The following is a 19,145-nucleotide window of genomic DNA, read 5'->3' as shown; positions in this document are numbered from 1 at the left end:
TAATTGCGAAAATTATTATTTACATCACTTTTCCACATTGATAGATGTGACCGCACGGGCATTGCCAACAAACATGTTTGTGTGCATGGAAGTGTATTATCCTCCCTCCCTGTTTAATTTGATCTAATCCGAGTCCTGAAACACAGCCCCTCTCCTGTTTTCACTTCTCATTCTGATGGAGGGAGCGATTCGTTTGTCAAGGAATCCCTGTTGTGAACGACTCATTCACTTAGCCGAAAATAATACACGTGTCTGGCAGCGCAGCATCTTCTTGTCATATTTCATAACATTGTTTTCTTATTTTATTTTACAAAACTAGCATAAGCCTAATATTTAGTGTGAGTTGGTGCTCATTTGTCTTATTGTCAATGCAGTAAGGGACTGTATTATCATCAATAACGTGACTTGTTTAGCACAAAAGTTCATAACATATAAAACATTCAGTTTTTGAGTGAACTATCCCTGTAAACCAGCAAAAGTTCAGATTTTGACACACTCTGAGATTATGTGTGCTACTGTATGCACTTAAATTAAAATAGAGCACAATGTTTCCCATCAGACCCAAACAAATTAAACTGTCCTTTAAAATATATGCTCTTTTAATCATGTTAGGATAATCTCAAACAAGACATAACACTGACCTGAGTTTGATCTCCACTGTACTTTTGTTTAAGTGGCTCAAACATTTATCTCCAAAAGACACTTACCATATTGGATTCTTTGGTTGGACTGTGAGGAAACGTGGCCTTATGTAATCATAGTAGCCCATGTTCTTGTGCTCCTCCTGACACCATATGAGTTCAGCATTGCTGTACTTCTCAACCTCAGCCTTGATGAGGTCAAAAGGGAATGGCGATATCTAAGATAAAAAAAAAATGTATTTGATGTTTCTGACAAAGAAAGTAATTTTTTTTTCTGTGCAATTGTACTTAAAATAAAGAAACTATTATGGCGACCTGCTCCAGTCGGACTATTGCAACATTCTCTTCCAACTTCAGCTGTTTTCTTTCTTTGGCTAGCTCATAGTACACCTTTCCAGTGCAGAAGATGACCCTTTTGACCTTTTCAGGGTTTTTGGATGCAGGGCCATCATCTGGAATTACCCTGATAAATTTTGTCCCTGCAAAGAGAAAGTTAGAAATTTTATCCACCAAAGTTGGGAACAGTTTAAAGCCATTGTTTTCAATCAGGGGGTCATGGCAATATGATCTAAAATCATACACAGTGTGGTTGAAAACAAGCTTAAGAAGTTTTTAAAACTTGTTTTTTTATGTTTCTTATTTTAAGTTATCCTTTTAATATCCAATAATTTTACATCCAAGAACTTTGGTTTCCATATAGCTGAAATATATAAGAAGTTTAACAATTTTGAAAACTGAAATTTATTTCTAGTCTTGGGAAAAACATGGAAATTGGATAAATTATTATACATAAAAAATAATTAACAACAGAGTAGCAATATGCTTTTTTTTATTAAATAAAGTGTTAAACCTCAAAAACATTTACATTAAAAATTGCTTATGTAACTGCAAATGAAATAATTATTCAATTACTTCAAGCAAATGTTGTTATTAAACATTTTTAATCAAAATAATGATATAAATAATGATGTATTTAGGTTTGAAAATTATGTTTAAGTATTATTTTAAAGTTATTTTAACTGTAAATATGGGGCTCCTACTCTATTTTATGGTAAAGGAGTTTGTTTCAACCCTTTCTGTATTTCATTCTCTAGAAAAATGTTGGAAACCTGTAACTATGGACTTCTATAGTATTTGTTTTTCTACTATGGAAATCAATGGTTACAGGTTTTCAGCTTTCTTCAAAATATCTTCTTTTTTGTTCAACAAAAGAAAGAAACAATTAAAGGTTTGAAACACTTGATGGAGAGTAAAAATGAATACATTTTCAGTGGGGCAGTGGGAACTCTGTAAATAAAAATGTTGGAAAATGAGCAGAAATATCTTGAGGGCTTTTACAATTGTTTGATTGTCTTTAACAATGGAGCTGCGTCAGAGTCAGAAATTCTAAAGTGCTGATTTAAAGTGTTACAGTGATTTTGTACAAGAATATTATACCTGTGACCATTTCATCAAAACTGGAGCGGGCCTCAGGCAGCCTCAGTAAAGACTTTGGTGTAAAAATGATCAGCTAAAAAAAGAAAAGAAAAAAAAATATGTTCAGTCAAACAAAGACTAACTGTATTTGATTTAAAGATGCATTTAGGAAGTTTAAAACTTCAGTCTAAGTCAAAATATTGCTAAAAACCCAGCTGTGAAACCAAGCAAAACAGTAAATTAAGAGCACTTTCATACAAAACAAACAACAGCATCCCCAGACGCTCACAGTTTAATTTGCTCAGGAAGAGATTTTCTCATGCTCCACAAACCTCTGCACTTCTCCACAACAGGGAATCACTTTAAACAAATGCAGTGGCACAGAAGCAAAAGAGCGTTGGGATGTGTTAAACTTTCACATAAAGTTATGAAGTTAAGACTTCAGTTTATAAAGTCTATCTACATCACAGCACCTGTGTGTCATTTATCTTACAGCTCCAGTCTAAACCTCTACTACAATTCACAATGTGTACAGTTTCAAATTTGCAAAGTAACAGATATGCAAGAAGAGAATAATTAATGCACAAAGTACATTGAGAATGATTTGCTGTAAACACACAGAAAGGAGCAAGTTTTGTCTTACTGGCTTCCTGAATGGTAATAATATTTGCCTCCTAAGCACATGGAAGTAGCTGGCAGGTGTTGAGCAATTGACCACAATCCAATTACAGTCATAGAGCTGCTGGACCTCAAAGTCTCCAGTGTATTCCTTAAATGTGGTAAATAAAACACAGCTCATTAAAATGATTCATTAATATCAGGTTAAAAAAATATATAATGTGTCAAAGTGAAAACAAAATGTACCTTATGAAAATTAAGCATGGTTTTATTTATGTAGTAACCATGCTTTAAAGTCTATTGATTACCATTTGTATAGCTACAGTTATACGACAAATACCATGGTTAAACTATGGGTAATGTAGCAAAACCATGATTAATTTGCACAAAATAAATAAATAAATGACACATTGATACTTTATATTTTATAATTATATGAAATAATGGCCTATTTTAAAGTAAAGTACAGTGTGCGTTTATCTCAATTTTCACTGCCAAAGGTACCAAAATAGCAAACCGTACCTTAACATAGGAGTTTATTTGCAACCCCTTCCTAAAGCTCTAAAACATTTCTTACAAAATAATATATATATATATATATATATATATATATATATATATATATATATATATATATATATATATATATATATATATATAAATAAATAAATTAAAAAATGTTGTAATTTAGAGGTTTTTTTTTCTTTTTGATAGTCGTGGTTATAAATCAGGGTTATTTTAACAAATAACAATTTCAACTCTTTTTTGAATTTATAATAATAATGTTTAAAAATTAATTTAACCATTCTGCAAACATGGCAAGTTTTTTGTGGTGTAAATAACAGATTTTTTTTTATTAAAGACAATGTAATCAGTTTACAGATTAACAAAAATAATGTTTTACACAAACACGGTTATTGATAAATGTAATTATTTTACCAAATTACTAAAATACAAATAGTGGTTTTGAAAGTTTTTATTATTATGGGAAAACAAAATACAAACTATGTAACCCTGTGTAAAAAAGGTGTTTGCCTTTGTAGGGATGGTATACAGTTTACCCCAAACAATGAGCAGTCTGTCAGATGAAAAAGAGCCGGAGTCAGAGATTTAAATGAAAAAATCAAGTTTAGTGAAGATAGTTTGCAGTTTCATCAGCAGAAGCCAGCTTCAACACTCGCAATGAGTTCCTAGGCCGCTCTGCTTACAATCACCAATCAATAACAATTATACTCTCACATAACGTCATTAACTGCGTTGTACATATAGGTGATCTAACCTGATTAGTTAAAACACAGATAAACTAGGAAAAATTTCATGTGGGGTTTGTGCATATATTCTGAACAATATCTTAAGCATAAACATCAGACATCCACTAGACTGTTTTAGAGCTGACTCCAGACCTGTGAACTGCTAAACCAAAGACACAATAGACGCAAGAGACCATCTGGGGTAGGAAACTCAAGGATTGTTTCTTGTACGTTCAGCTGTGTTATCAAACTGGTTCAAGACTGTTTCCATCAACAGTCTGCTACAATATCCTCACTACACACAGTTTCTATCTACATAAAAATAAGAATCACTTTAAAAGAATTAACCGTAAAAACAGTAAAATCACTTTAAAAGAATTAACCGTAAAAATAGCAAAATCACTTTTAGACATTTTAGATCGTATTAACTTATAGAAATAACAATAGAGAAAGTTGCTTCCAGTCCACAGCCCTCAGTTCCAATCAAGGTCTCTGTGACCTCTGACCTAGTTTGGTGGTTTCTGAAAATAGTTATAAAGAGACCGGCAAATGCACTGAACATTCTTATATTAAGCAATGTGTTAACTTATTTAATTCAAAGTTAAATACTCATTCAAATAATCAAGTAATTATATTTAATAAAAATATTGAGAAACAAGATAATAAGAAAAAGGATAAATCATGCTGAGATGGATTGGAAGGTATAAATCCGAATTGTTCACCTTCTAAATCTAATTACTGGTTGAGCCACTCTTAGCAGCAGCAACTGCAATCAAGTGTTTTATGATAACTTGCAATGACGCTGTTAGAATGCTATGAAGGAAGTTTGGCCCTCTCATCTTTGCAAAACTGTTGTAATTCAGCCCCATTGCAGGGTTTTCTAGCTGGGGTCGCCTTTTTAATGTCATGCCACAACATCCTAATTGAATTCGGATCAGGACTTTGACTAGGCCTCTGCAACATCTTGCTCCAGAATCATTGAGTTTTTCTACAGCCATTTAGAAGTGGACTTGCTGGTGTGCTTTGGATCATTGTTCTGTTGCAGAACCAGAGTTTTTTTCAGCTTGAGGTCATTAACAGATGACTGGACATTCTTCTTCAGAATATTTTGGTACTTGGCAGAATTCATGGTTCCATTTATTAAGTCTTCCAGGTCCTGAATAAGCAAAACAGCCCCAGACCATCACCACATTTTACTACTGGTCTGATGTCTTTTTCTGAAATTTGGTGTTACTTTTATTCCATGAATGAATAAATGAATAAATTAATTAATGAACGAATAAACGAATGAATGAATGAATGAATGAATGAATGAATGAATGAATGAATGGTACAAACACTTACACCACTGCATACATAGTATTAGTATTTACTTTTAGTTAAAAATAATAACCCTGCCATTAACTAATTCCTGTCTGGTTTGGCCTTTTCCCTGTTTAATGATTACATCTTCTAAATACTGATCAGAGCTGTAACTACTATCCCTGTACCCCTGAATGTGTTTATTCATGATGCCCTGCCACTGCGACTGACACTGCTGGACTAAACAGGAAAGCAGTATCAACAAGAACTATATTAAGCATCAAACAAATTGGCAATCAGTGAAGTGTGTCCGTTTCCAACTACCTGTGGCCATCAGCATGAGGCATTGCAGGAAGGACCACTCACCGGATAGCGATCGGGGTCATCTTTGCTCATCTGCAGGAAGCGTTCAGGCCGTGCTGACGAGTGCTCCGGGCCCTGTTCATTAGTGCAAACACACACACACACACACCAGCGCTAATGAGAGGAGCTCTATCAAACGGCACACTGAGCTGAAGAATTATAGCCTCATTTATCGGCTTACACCAAACTTGAGTCATCATTATTGATCTTAGTACTGCTATTCTGCCTTTGAGTAAAAAGAAACAAAAGGAGTTTAGCCAGTCTTTTACATCATTAGATTCAGTGATCTGTATGGGCTGTTGTTATCTACAGTACATAACAGATTCTAAAAATAACACTGGGTTTCACTGGGCAAATCAGAGAAAATAAGCTGTTAAATATTACATGATATTTATGCTGATGTCCTGGGTGCTTTAAATTACGTATGTAAATGGAACAGATTCTTGTATGTTTACAAACAGTGGGGGAAAATTCTGGAGAAATGATTTTCATGTAGAATTTCATGGTAAATTTAACAATTACAAAGTGACATGCTGGATTAATAATTAACATTCAAACAACAACACCTAAATTCATATTTCTCTCTAAACATATCATTCAATAATTGTTGTATTTACAACTTTAAAAAAATTTTAAAAATCGGAGTGAAAAAATTGGGAAAAAATATTAGTTTAATAAAGAGATGCAGTATATCTAAACATACTGTTTATCAATTATTTTTTAATTGTAGCAGTAAATTTACTATTAGCCTTTTACAGTTACATGGGATATTCGTGAAAATTTTCATGCAATAATATTTTTTATTACTAATGTGTAAAAACAAGTAAAGGGAACTCACTAAGAAAGCATGTAGACAATTATTTATTTTGTGTGTGTGAATGGCTCATAGTCTTACTGTATATCAGTAATAGTCTGATACAGTCTCTGCAAACTTTATTAGGTACACCTTACTAGTACCAGGTTGGACCCCCTAACTGCCTTAATTGTTCATGGCATAGATTCAACAAGGTACTTGAAATGTTCCACAGAGATTTTGGTCCATGTTGACATGATAGCAGTTGATGCAGATTTGTTGGTTGCACATCCATGATGCGAATCTCCCGTTTAGCCACAACCAAACGGTGCTCTATTGGATTAAAATCTGGTGACTTTGAAGGCCATTTGAGTACAGTGAACTCACTGTCATGTTCAAGAAATCAGTCTGAGATGATTAACTCTTTATGACATGGCACATTATCTTGCTGGAAGTAGCCATCAGAAGATGGGTCATAAAGGGATGGACATACGTAGACAGCAAAAATACTCAGCTAGACTGTGGTGTTGACGCTCATTTGGTTCTAATAGGCCCAGAATGTGCCAAGAAAATATCCCCCACACCATTACATCACCACCACCAGCCTGAACTATTGACACAAGGCAGGTTAGATTCATGCTTTCATGTTGTTTATGCTAAATTCTAACCCGAAAGTCACAGCAAGACTTATCAGACCAGGCAAATGTTTTTTCCAAACTTCAATTGTCCAATTTTGATGAGCCTGAGTGATTTGTAGCCTCAGTTTCCTGTTTTTAGCTGACTGAAGTAGCACCCGATGTGGTTTTCTGCTGCTTTAGCCCATCAGCCACAAGGTTTGATGTGTTGTGTGTTCAGAGATGCTCTTCTGCATACCTCGCTTGTAACGAGTCGTTATTTGAGTTACTGTTGCCTTTCTATCAGCTCAAACCAGGCTGGCCATTCCCTGTAAACCCTAAACATGGTTGTGTGTGAAAATCCCAGTAGATCAGCAGTTTCTGAAATACTCAGTCCAGCCTATCTGGCACCAACAACCATGCCACGTTCAAAGTCACTTAAATCACCTTTCTCCCCCATTCTGGTGCTCGGTTTGAACTACAGCAGATCGTTTTGACGATGCCTTAATGCACTGAGTTGCTGCAATGTGGTTGGCTGATTAGAAATTTGCACTAATGAGCAGCTGGACCGCTGTACCTAATAAAGTGGCCGGTGAGTGTATACTTAAGAACAATTCTTAACACCTCACTTGTCAACATAATTCTGGTGAACTGCAGAGCCTGCACAAACAAATCTATTGCAAATACCAGTTTTCTCACCAGTGTTTATTTATAATCATAGTTACGCAATGTCAGTCTTAGCAGCATGGACTTTGTTGATATGCTCGCAATCTGTATATTGCTTGCTATGGTTTTTTCACGTTTTAATTTTTTTACTTGAGTATATATAGACTATAATAAACTTTGTCAGATTACAGTATGAATTACTTCAAAAATGTAAGCATTAATGCCCTGTGTTATTCACAGAAGAAAAAAAATATTTAGTCATTTAAGTTTTTCAAGTTACATGCGGTCCACTCATTTGTGATACACCTTTTTTCATTATTTTCAGCATGAGTAATTAGGACACTGAATAATGTTCAGTCACTTCTAAGTTATGTGTTCACTTAACGATCCTTGGTATTGCCCAAAAAAACAAGGGTTTTTAAGGGGCATTAATATAAAGCCTTAAAAAAAAATTTTTTTATATATATATATGAGCAGACTTACCATTCCCTCCATTCCATGGGGCAAGAGTAAAACAATGCCATTGTGTCGGACCCACTTGGCCTGTCCTGCAGAGATGAACTGGTCTATGATGCACTGAGCTGTGTTGTGAAAGTCACCAAACTGAGCCTCCCAGCACACCAGGGCATTAGGATTCGCCATGGCAAAACCAAGTTCAAAACCTGATGAAAAGTTACACATGTCAGGATTATTTTTGACAATTTATTTTTGTCAATAATTGTAATTCCAAAGTGAGATTCTTGTCTGCATATAGCCAGTGCTCTACACAGAGATCTGATCTTTATCCATTCTGTCTGGAATGACATGAAAAAACAAAACAAACTGAGGCAAACTAAATCCAGAAGAACCCTCTGCTGAAAACACTAAGATGGCTGGAAGGGCATCTACTGTGTAAAACATATGCTGGAATAGTTGCCGGTTCATTCTGCTGTGGTGACCCTGATAAAAAAGGGACTAGGCCCAAAAAAAATATGAATGAATGAATGAGAGGAAGTTTCGACAGGATTAATCAACAACAGGCAAGACATATTAAAACTGATCAACAGAATGCTGGCAATGAAGGAAGAAAATGGCTCATCTCAAGCTACAGATCCTGCAGCAAAACTGTCACTTGATGGAAGCACTGGAAGTAGGGAGAAAAATAATTTTTTTGCAAATTAGTTGAAATGTCTCTTCATTACAACACGTTCCTTGCAGATGACCTAGTGCCATCCAGGTTTACACATTAGCTACTGGGAAAGCAGAAGTTCCACATTTAAAAAGCATGTCAAAAGGTTACAAAACATTTGTGTCAGCGGTATGTTTTAGCTTTGTTTGCCAAAGAAAAGAAAAAAACATTTGTGTCAGCATAATGTATTAGCTACTGTATAGCTAAAGCAACAAGATTTTACCTCTTGTATAGTAATACATGTGTGCTGAGCACCAATAGCATTAAAGGCGAGCTTAAAAAGTAAGCAGTGCGATTTAATCTGACTTCTGTATATGTGAGTCTTAGTAGACTATTATTCTCAACGCAGACAATGTCTGGATCTTATTTATTTCTTACATTTGTTTATCATCTTTTTCCATTGAATTTAGGTTTAATCATTTCTACTTTTATTGATTTACTTCTGGAGTAGCAATTTTCTTTGAACTTTATTTGTAAATACCCATCAACAAGATCTACCTTAGGTAAGTTGTTTTATTCCTTGAACATGATTACAAACTTAACCAATCCTAAAAAAAACTCTTACTAAGAAATTTTTTTTTTCAACATAATTTTAAACACAATAGTTTTAATTAGTAATTCTGTACTCTTTGTCATGATGACTACATATTTTTGTACTTATTTTGTAAGACACTAGTATTTATTTATAAGTGCAATATAAAGGATTAACTAGATTATATTGTTACCTTGGAAGGTTAAAATTCTGTGATTTGCCAAGCTAATAGACAAAAGTGGTTGTTCTATAGCCAGTTGAAAAAATATATAAAGGGGGCTAGCAGTGATCCTAAATAGTTTTTATGAATTAAAAAAAATGCTTTTATTCCAGCCAAACAAACAAAAAAATTACCTTTTTCAGAAAAAAAAAATATTTTATAAGAAACACTGTAAAATTTCCTTGCTCTTTTACCTTCACAGGAAATATAAAAAAAAAAACAATACAAATGGATATATTATTAATATATATTATATATATAGATACACACACACACACACACACACACACTCACTGGTCACTTTATTAGGTACACCTGTCCAACTTTTCGTTAATGCAAATTTCTAATCAGCCAATCACATGGCAGCAACTCAACTGCATTTAGGCATCTAGATATGGTCAAGATGATTTGCTGCAGTATGAAGTGAGCATCGGAATGGGGAAGAAAGGTGATTTAAGAGACTTTGATCGAGGCATGGTTGTTAGTGCCAGTTAGGCTGGTCTGAGTATTTCAGAAACTGCTGATCTACTGCGATTTGCATACACAACCATCTCTAGGATTTACAAAGAATGGTCCAAAAACTAGAAAAATATCCAGTAAGCGGCAGTCCTGTGGGCGCAAATGCCTTGTTGATGCCAGAGGTCAGAGGAGAATGGCCAGACTGGTTTGAGCTGATAGAAAGGCAACAGTAAGTCAAATAATCACTCGCTACAACCGAGGTATGCGGAAGAGCATCTCTGAACACACAACCCGTCCAACCTTGAGGCGGATGGGCTACAGCAGCAGAAGACCACACCAGTTCAGGTTGGTAGTGGTGGTGTAATGGTGTGAGGGATATTTTCTTGGCACACTTTACTTTACTTGTTCATTAGTAACAAATGAGCATTGTGTCAATGCCACAGCGTTCCTGAGCATTGTAGCTGACCATGTCTATCCTTTATGACCACAGTGTACCCATTTTTTTCATGGCTACTTTCAGCAGGATAATGCGCCAAGTGCAATTCATCTCAGACTGGTTTCTTAAACATGACAATGATTTCACTGTACTCAAATAGCCTCCACAGTCACCAGAACTCAATCCAATAAAGCACCTTTTAAATGTGGTGGAACGGGAGATTCACGTCATCGATGTGCAGCAGACAAATCTGCAGCAACTGTGTGACGCTATCATGTCAATATGGACCAAAATCTCTGAGGAATTTTTCTAGCACCTTGTTGAGTCTATGCCATGGAGAGTTAAGGCACTTCTGAAGGCAAAATGGGGTCCAACCCGGTACTAGTTAGGTGTACCTAAAAAAGTGGGCGGTGAGAGTATAAACAGGATGTGTCCGTGAATATTGAGAGCAGTTTGTTCTGTACAGTCTGCTCATTTTTGGAGGTCATTTTTCAGATATTATCAATAACAAATATCTTGAATGTTTCAAATTCTGGATTGATATCAGATAAAAACAGCACAGATGCATCTTACCTAAAACCCCATACTCAGACAATGAGCTGTTGCACACTGTGTAGAGAGCCTGGTTCTGCCACAAGTGGTTCATCGGGACACAGAAGCGCTTATCAACTTCCTGATCATGCAGGACATGGTGACGGTGACTGGAAAGAGCAAGTCATAAAATGTATTAAATAAATGCAGCTATAGAAAAATGTCAAGCTTTTATTAGTGTTACATTAAGTTAACATTAACATTAAATTAAGTTAATTAGTGTTACATTCAGTTAACATTAACATGGTTAATGTTAATGTTCAGTTAACATTAACATGTTCCTTAACCCAATCACAGAAATCAGGGCATTCGAATGACTTCTAAAAGATCATTTGACACTGAAAACTGAAAAAAAATGGCTGCTGAAATTTCAGCTTTGCTATCACAGAATTAACCTAACACAACATAATAAATAAAAATATTTATTGAAAAAAAGCTTTTCGCTTAAATTCATCTTTGGTGTTTTTTTTTCTTTCAAAACATTAAAAAATATCCACTCACAACTGATGAGTGCTTTAATGAGTGATTTAATCCAAATGTATCGTTGTGTACAAGCTTACCCTTGCACACCCTGTGAAAGACTTTTCAACAAATCAGACAATGTAGTTATATGCGAATGCCAACACAGGCTCATTGGGAAAATGTGCCCTGGTTTACATTTTTGAGAACCAAGAAATATGTGCTCACGGGTACATATAGCTGGATTTTGTGTGAAAAAAGAAAGCTACGGTGCGATGCCAGTGACTGCTTACCTTTGTATGGATGGCTTTTCCAGCATAATTGGTTTTACTCAGTAGCTCACAGCAAACTGCGACAGACGTAACAGGCAGAGCAGACCAAAGTTTGAATGTGCACCAGAAGGATGTTAATATTTTCAGAAGAATTTACAATTAACTCTTTGCTATCTGAATGTTGAAGCTGGCTTCTGCTGATGAAACTGCAATTTATCTTCAGTAAACTTAATTTATTTATTTGAATCTCTGACTCCGGCTCTTCTACATCTGACAGACTGCTCATTTTTTTGGTTAAATCTGTAAATAATCCCTACAGTTTAGGTGAATTCACGTCAAATGGCACATATGGGAAATAGTGCCTTTTGAGATTTGAACTTGTCAAAAATGTACACGATGCCCTCTAGTTGACTTGTGAATACAAAAACTGCAAGAAGGTGAGTACACATATATTGGTTCTCAAAATATACCCAGAGTTGATCAATGCTTATCTCTAAAAACAAGCAGGGTGGACATGCTGGTTTTATGGACAAAAAAAGCTCAGTAATAATTTCAATATAGATGCTGAAATACTGTATGTATATTCAGCCTTTGTTCACTCACTGCATGCTTAGAATAATTTTCTACCCAACCTGACAATTCCCGCAAAATTTGGATCTGGTTTCCAAAATCTCACGTTTAAACTGGGTACTACCAAAAGAGAGAGATAACAGATAAAACTATTGGTTGTGGAAGGATTGTAGGCTAAACATCAGTTTTGTTTGCCCCTTTGTGATGAGACATGAGTGCTGCCTAAAACCTGAGGTTCCAGTCTTTACTGCAGTCTTTACTGCTTTGAGGTATTATCACATCCAGCAAAGAGTAATTTTTTTTTCCATTTGCATCTAAAACGCATGAAAGACTCCCATACATCAGACTTGCCTGATGTGGGTTTCTTAACAGTAAACTGACCGATTGCTAATGCAAGATGTTGATGTTGATATTTGGTTGATTTCAGGTTGATTTTAGGTTGGACATTGGAGTCGGCCAGAGGTTGAGTTGATGTCAACCTGATTTTTTTATTTCCAAACAAAACCCAACGTCCCCACAATGTTGGGGTATAACGTCAATATGACATCATGTTGATGTTCTGTGCCTGCAAGGTAACAGTCATGGGCACTGGCTGTACCGGTGCTCAATAAGAATGAAGAAATCACAGATATGCTGTTGCAAAATAACATCAGATCTCAGAAATGCTATATTATTAGCCAGCTTTCTCCCGCTCCCGGTTACTGAGCGCGTTTTGTTCGGAAATTTAGGCCCAATCCCAATTCAACTCCTTAGCCCTTCCCCTTACCCCTACCCCTTGTTTTATGCGTGCCCGTGAGAGTGGTGTCCCAATTCTCTTTAGCTTGAAGGCATAGGGCTAAGGGCAAGTGGTATACACCACTTCAAACGAAGACTTTTCAGGACCACACTTGAAACCAAGGGGTAAGAAAAAAATCCCAGAATACCCCAGCAACAGCTGCACCCGGAAGTAAGGAGATCAACAAATTAGAATTTTTTTTGTCATTATTACGATTTTTTACAACAAACAAACATGTGTTTTGATATATTTATAACCGAGTTAATGTTTTACCATCATGCTTTGAAAAAAAACGCTAAAATAATACCCGCTAAATTTCACGATCTATAATCCCTAATCATAACTCCCGTACAGCAGTCCCACAACTTTCTGTCACTCGATGACACAAAATAAAATTGGGATTGGGCCTTAATCCCCTGCCGCAAGAAATCTGGTCGGGTCCCACGGCACCCGTGGTACAGCTGCGGAAATGCAAACCTCTACATTGTAGGGATGCTTTATTTAAAGTAATATGAAACATATGTCAATTTGCTCAATTTCTAGAATAATTTATCACATATTGAAATTCTCATTATTTAGCATGATATAGCATATTGAATTTTGCACAACACTAGTTTATATGTAAATCATTGTGAGGAACCTTTTCCTTAACTCTAATGTTGAACTGTGATACTCCAACTCTTTATGTCCTATCAGTGTGAAAGATCATGGACGGCAGTGGACTGCAGACAGGAGATGTGATACGTTTTGCTGGCTCACTCTGATGCAATGTTCAAACCAGACATCAAACCCAGCGCGATTAGACAATGTTTAAAGTCCTCTAAATATCACAGTAATGATGCCTAGTGCAGACCGTCCCAACTTACAACGAGTGCAAACGCATTACATAACCTTTAAATACAGCATTACCCTAACAACCCGGGTAATTCACATTTGAGAAATAAGGTCTTCTCTCTTAGATAATGTTGTGAAATGGAGAATGTAACCACAAGGAATGTGTTCAGGCTAATTGGGGTCTGTCTGCCATGCTCATTTAATCACAAATGTAAATCAAAAGTGGCTCTTTAAGCTAAAGTGTCCTGTCTCTGTGGGCTAGCTCTGGAAACACAGAGAATCAGGGGAGTAAACAGTTTCCTCAGTGCATCAGCTGTGTGTTGCTTTCATCAATCAAGGGAGCAGAGCACAGTACTCGGTGCAATCCCAAACACAGTAGACTGAATCAATTACTCATAGCCATTAACTCCCTGAGTAACAAGCAGAACCAGCAGACTGAATCATACCAATATGTTCACTGCCTCAGCCTTTTCATGAGGAGAAAAAAAGGGGAATATATGCACCAGCAGACAATCTACTTTGATAAAAAGGCTCATAACACACACAAGCCACTCTGCTGACGCTTTTCACTTACATTTTACCTTCATTACGCTCTACGCAAAGCATAAAACTGTCTGGTGGAGCCCATTGAGAGAAAATGTAGAGTCAAAAACTGTAAAGTGAATCAGTAAATAATGCTATTTGTGTTGCAATGAATGGCTCAGAGTTTCATTGATGTGTGGACTGTTTTCAAACAAATCCGGCAGCCATAAAATCCCCACACAGGATGAACAGACATGGGAGTATGTGTCTCTATTCTGCTGTTGGGTGACATAAACCGGGTTTCCTGCAGAAGCAGTACCGTGACGGCACCATGTGGGTGTCTCTTCGCCACTCCCAAAGGAGTCCGTCTGTGCGCGACAAGCTGACGTCATTTGTCAATGAGTTGACATCTGAGTTTTAACGGAACCATAAGGTAGAGAATATTTACATGCCTATTTTTAGTTGCAAAAATGTAGTCAGCTGAAGACTGTGAAGCATACCAATTCATGAATTCATGGATTAGTTCACTTCAGAATGAAAATATAATCAAGGAATATATATATAAAATATATATATCAAATATATATCAAGGAATAAGGACCTTAAAAGCTGAATGATTGGTCTTTTTTATTTATTAAATGTATGTACTTTTTAACAACAAATAGCTTGTCTGGCACTAGCTCTGAGATGAAAGCATTTGCAATCCAATTCAATTCAACTAATCTTTATTCATATTGTGCTTTTACAATGAAGATTGTGTCAAAGCACCTTAACATTGATGAAATTCTATTAAATTAAAACTGCTTCAGTTCAGTTGCAGTTAAAATAAAACATTTTTTGCTTAGAAAGTGAACTAATCCAAAACAAGATATTTTGAAGAATGCTAATTTAAAGAATGCTAACCCAACAACTCCATCATAGAAAAACAAAAATACTTTGGAAGTCAATGAGTCCCAGCATTTTCCAAAATTATTATTTTGTTATTTTGTGTTTAACAGAAGTGTTTTTTATAAGTTGGAGTGTTTTGTGATCTTTCAAATTGGGAGGCATCATTATATCAGACTACAAAATACACAAGACATGTGACTTTGATAGGGGAAAAAAGTGTAACAGTCAATATGGTGAATAAAGCCCCGCCTACTAATACAGGAGCTAATCATCGATTGCTACAATATATGGCGAATAAAGCCTGCCGTCTAGTACAGGAGCCAATCATCAATCGCTGTAGACCTTTTTCTTTGCTGCTGTATGGAGGCCGACATATCGACCAGCGTCTTCTGGTAGAACGGTTAGAACTTTCGTTTACAATAGGTAACTTGCGCTCCGGGTTTCAATAGCATTTTAAGTGGATTACGGAGTGTTTTTGTGACACACAACTTTGAAAGGTGTATGTTAAAGCCATTATAATCTGCCAGATGTGGTTTAAGCGCGAGAGAAAAAACTTTCTCCTAGTTCACGTGTCTGCCATCAGAAATACAGTGTGTGTGTGTGTGTGTGTGTGTGTGTGTGTGTGTGTGTGTGTGTGTGTTTCCCCGGCCTGTCAGCTGTAAGCTCAGCAGCTTTCAACACACACACACACAAACACGCACACACGCTCATGCACGCGCACGCAACACTTCACTGCATTATAGAGCAAACCAGATTATTGACATGAAACTTACCAGGTATGTCATGCAATTTACAAAACTGACCAATGAAAGTCTGTTACTGATACTCTGCTGGCTGATTTGCTGTTCATTCTAATCGCGAGCCGTTTGTTTCGTTTAGTGTGTTGTATTTACCCCGGTTTGTGTTAATCTGTCATTTCAAAATGACACTAGCCTCTATTTTTACTTTGTCACAGTTATTAAATCAGTGTGTTAGTGCGGGAAAGTGCAGGCTATGTGTGTGTGTGTGTCAAACATTTTGGTGAATTACATTTGTTTGGGTTGGTTATGTATTTGAAAGCAAAAGATGCCGTCTGACAGCAAGGAGAAAATGCTTCACAGCAGTTGCTTTCCATCCTATTAGATTGCATTTTTTAAAATGCTCAGTCCAGGAGGTGGCGCTAATCGACAACAGTATTAGTGTAAAGATGATAAAAGCAGGTAAAATAGATTAAAACTATTGTTTCAAAGCTGTCCAAATGTGACTGTTTATACGCATCAGCTGCCTACTGGAAGTTCTTAGCATTCTCCTAGCGCGTAGACTGACAATACTCTGGGGGAGGGGCTCAGACCAGACATGAGTTTCTGCAGATTTTGTGTGATTTAGATGATTAGAAATTAAGCTAAAGAGACAGTAGTTGTTTAATTTTATTTCTGATTCCTAATACAAAATTCAATGGTAAGCTTGGCAGGAACTTTTTGGAGAATTTGATGTTTCCCCATTCAGACAGAATTTAATTGCCTTAAAGGGACTTTGATTATATGCAATATGGGTATTGCTTCAATAATACTTGCATTTTTTCTGGATAGTGACTTTACAAGGTTAACAAAGATGTGGGTATTAAGTGATTACTTAATATTACTTACTATTTTTATTTTTAAATTTTTTACTATTTTATTTTTTTTAATGATTATTTCTCTGTCTTCCTTTTTTTAGACAAAGGGAGTTTTGAATGGTACATAGTTACTTATTTGTATTACGCACTGTGATTTGCTCACATTGATGATGTTCACTAACTAGTATTTTTAAAGATGTTGTTTGTTCTGTGTATATGTCTGATGAAGATCATGGGCCTGAAACGTCATATATAATAAAATATTCATACAGATAGTATGCAAGATTGTTTGTTTCTCTTGTTTTGAACAGAAGAAAAAACAAGTGAAGAGTAAATGAATGATGAGGTAGTTTTCTATTTTGAGTGAACTATCCCTTTTAATGGCATGTGATGAATTTCTTTACCTTTTGCTCCATAAATTATAAAAGACAATAAATAAATAAGTATTGAAAGTGGTTTCTATTGAAATGTAATGACCGTCTTACCTAAATGTTCCTCTTTCTACATCTTGTCCACTGAGTCTCACATGAATGCCGTCCTTCAACAAAGAGCCAAATGCCATGTACTCTGCCAGGGCCCAGTCCGCCATACGCTTTGTAATCATATCTGCTCGGCCTCGAAGGATACGTGATAAGCCTGAAATAACACAGATATAGAATGTATACAAATTACCATATACTTGTATTGAGTTATTCATTTATTCACTTTCTTTTCGGCTTAGTCCCTTTATTAATACAGGGGTTGCCACAGTGGAATGAACCGCCAACTTATGCAGCACATGTTTCATGCAGCTGATGTCCTTCCAGCCGCAACCCATCTCTGGGAAACATCCATACATACTCATTCACACTCATACACTATGGGCAATTTAGCATACCCAATTCACCTGTTCCGCATGTCTTTGGAGTGTGGGGGAAAACAGAGAACCCGAAGGAAACCCATGCGAATGCAAACTCCACACAGAAATGCCAACTGACCCAGCCTAGATTTGAACCAGTGATTTTCTTACTGTGAGGCTAAAGCACTACCTACTGCGCCACTACGTTGCCCGTGTTGAGTCAATCATTGAAAATAAATCACATTTTCTAAAGTAAAGTAAAGTTGATCCAACTTGATGTTAGCTTACAAAATCCATTTTTGATAAACTTTAATAGATAAATTGAATAATTCTTTATAAGCTACCTAACATATTTGTTAGTCAGAAAACAATAATATTTATATGATAGAGTGAATCAATAAATAAAAAAATCCTCAAGTGAAACTGTTAAGCCAACATAATTTTAGTCAGATAGTTAGATAAGTCAAACAAATGCCATTAAACATTTCTTAATTAAAAAGTATATTTTTAGCTGAAAAAAACGAAGTAAAAAAATTATAATTGTTATATAACTAAAACTTAAATAAAATAGATCACATATAACAAATAAGAATAATAAAAACTAAAATATTTACAGTGTTAACACTGTTAAAGACACCTAAATCTATTTACTCTATAATGGTCATTCATAATAAACACTAAACTACTAAACGTATATATAAATATAAACATATTAAGCATCTGGGACTGATCATAAAATAAAATGTTTTTGTAAATCTGAGTTCAATAAAATAAAATATTATTTTCTGAAATATCATTTCAGGCCGTTCATTCCGCTGTAGCGACCCCAGATTAATAAAGCGACTAAGCCGAAAAGAAAATGAATATCATTTCACTTAATAAATATGATCAAATTAACAGCAAGAAAACCCATCAATGTACATTTATTCACTTGTTTGTTCTGTCAACATTAAATCAGATAAACTGTATTGGTTATCACAAATCTAAGCTTTAAAAATGTCTTATGTGTTCACATGCCTTCCACAGTTTACGCTCATAAAAAAACAAACCAATCAGAATATCCTGTTTTATCATAGACAATATCCCACTAAAATAAAGCTGCAGTCTATATAAAGGAAATACGTTTGCCTGTCGTTTTAGTTTGATGCTCTGAGGCAGTTGTGCTTAGAGGCAGGCAATAAAGCGAGTTTAGCGGGAGGACTATGGTGGTTAGGGTGATTTAGCAGAATTTAAGGCTGCCAGATTGGAGTCGGCTCTTTAAGTGTAATGGTCCCATAGTGCAACTCCATCAATCCACTATGGCTCCCCTGCGTCCGCGGCTCAG

General features: G+C 35.8%; 1 protein-coding gene across 1 annotated transcript in view; it reads right to left on the bottom strand.

Annotated features, from left to right (window-relative positions):
* ogdhl (oxoglutarate dehydrogenase L) overlaps positions 1 to 19,145 on the bottom strand; it is a 51,391-nt gene that overhangs the window by 1,475 nt on the left and 30,771 nt on the right. Inside the window, exons 15-22 of the mRNA XM_682523.8 lie at positions 17,469 to 17,619; positions 11,052 to 11,179; positions 8,147 to 8,325; positions 5,594 to 5,665; positions 2,701 to 2,826; positions 2,079 to 2,151; positions 957 to 1,120; positions 708 to 859 (exon numbers count right to left, since the gene is read on the bottom strand). Coding sequence (XP_687615.2) covers positions 708 to 859; positions 957 to 1,120; positions 2,079 to 2,151; positions 2,701 to 2,826; positions 5,594 to 5,665; positions 8,147 to 8,325; positions 11,052 to 11,179; positions 17,469 to 17,619 — 1,045 coding nt within the window. The remainder of the gene's footprint in view (positions 1 to 707; positions 860 to 956; positions 1,121 to 2,078; positions 2,152 to 2,700; positions 2,827 to 5,593; positions 5,666 to 8,146; positions 8,326 to 11,051; positions 11,180 to 17,468; positions 17,620 to 19,145) is intronic.

The sequence above is a fragment of the Danio rerio genome, chromosome 13 (assembly GCF_049306965.1).
Source record: "Danio rerio strain Tuebingen ecotype United States chromosome 13, GRCz12tu, whole genome shotgun sequence".
Lineage (NCBI taxonomy): Eukaryota > Metazoa > Chordata > Actinopteri > Cypriniformes > Danionidae > Danio > Danio rerio.
This window is presented reverse-complemented; position numbering and strand designations above follow the sequence as displayed.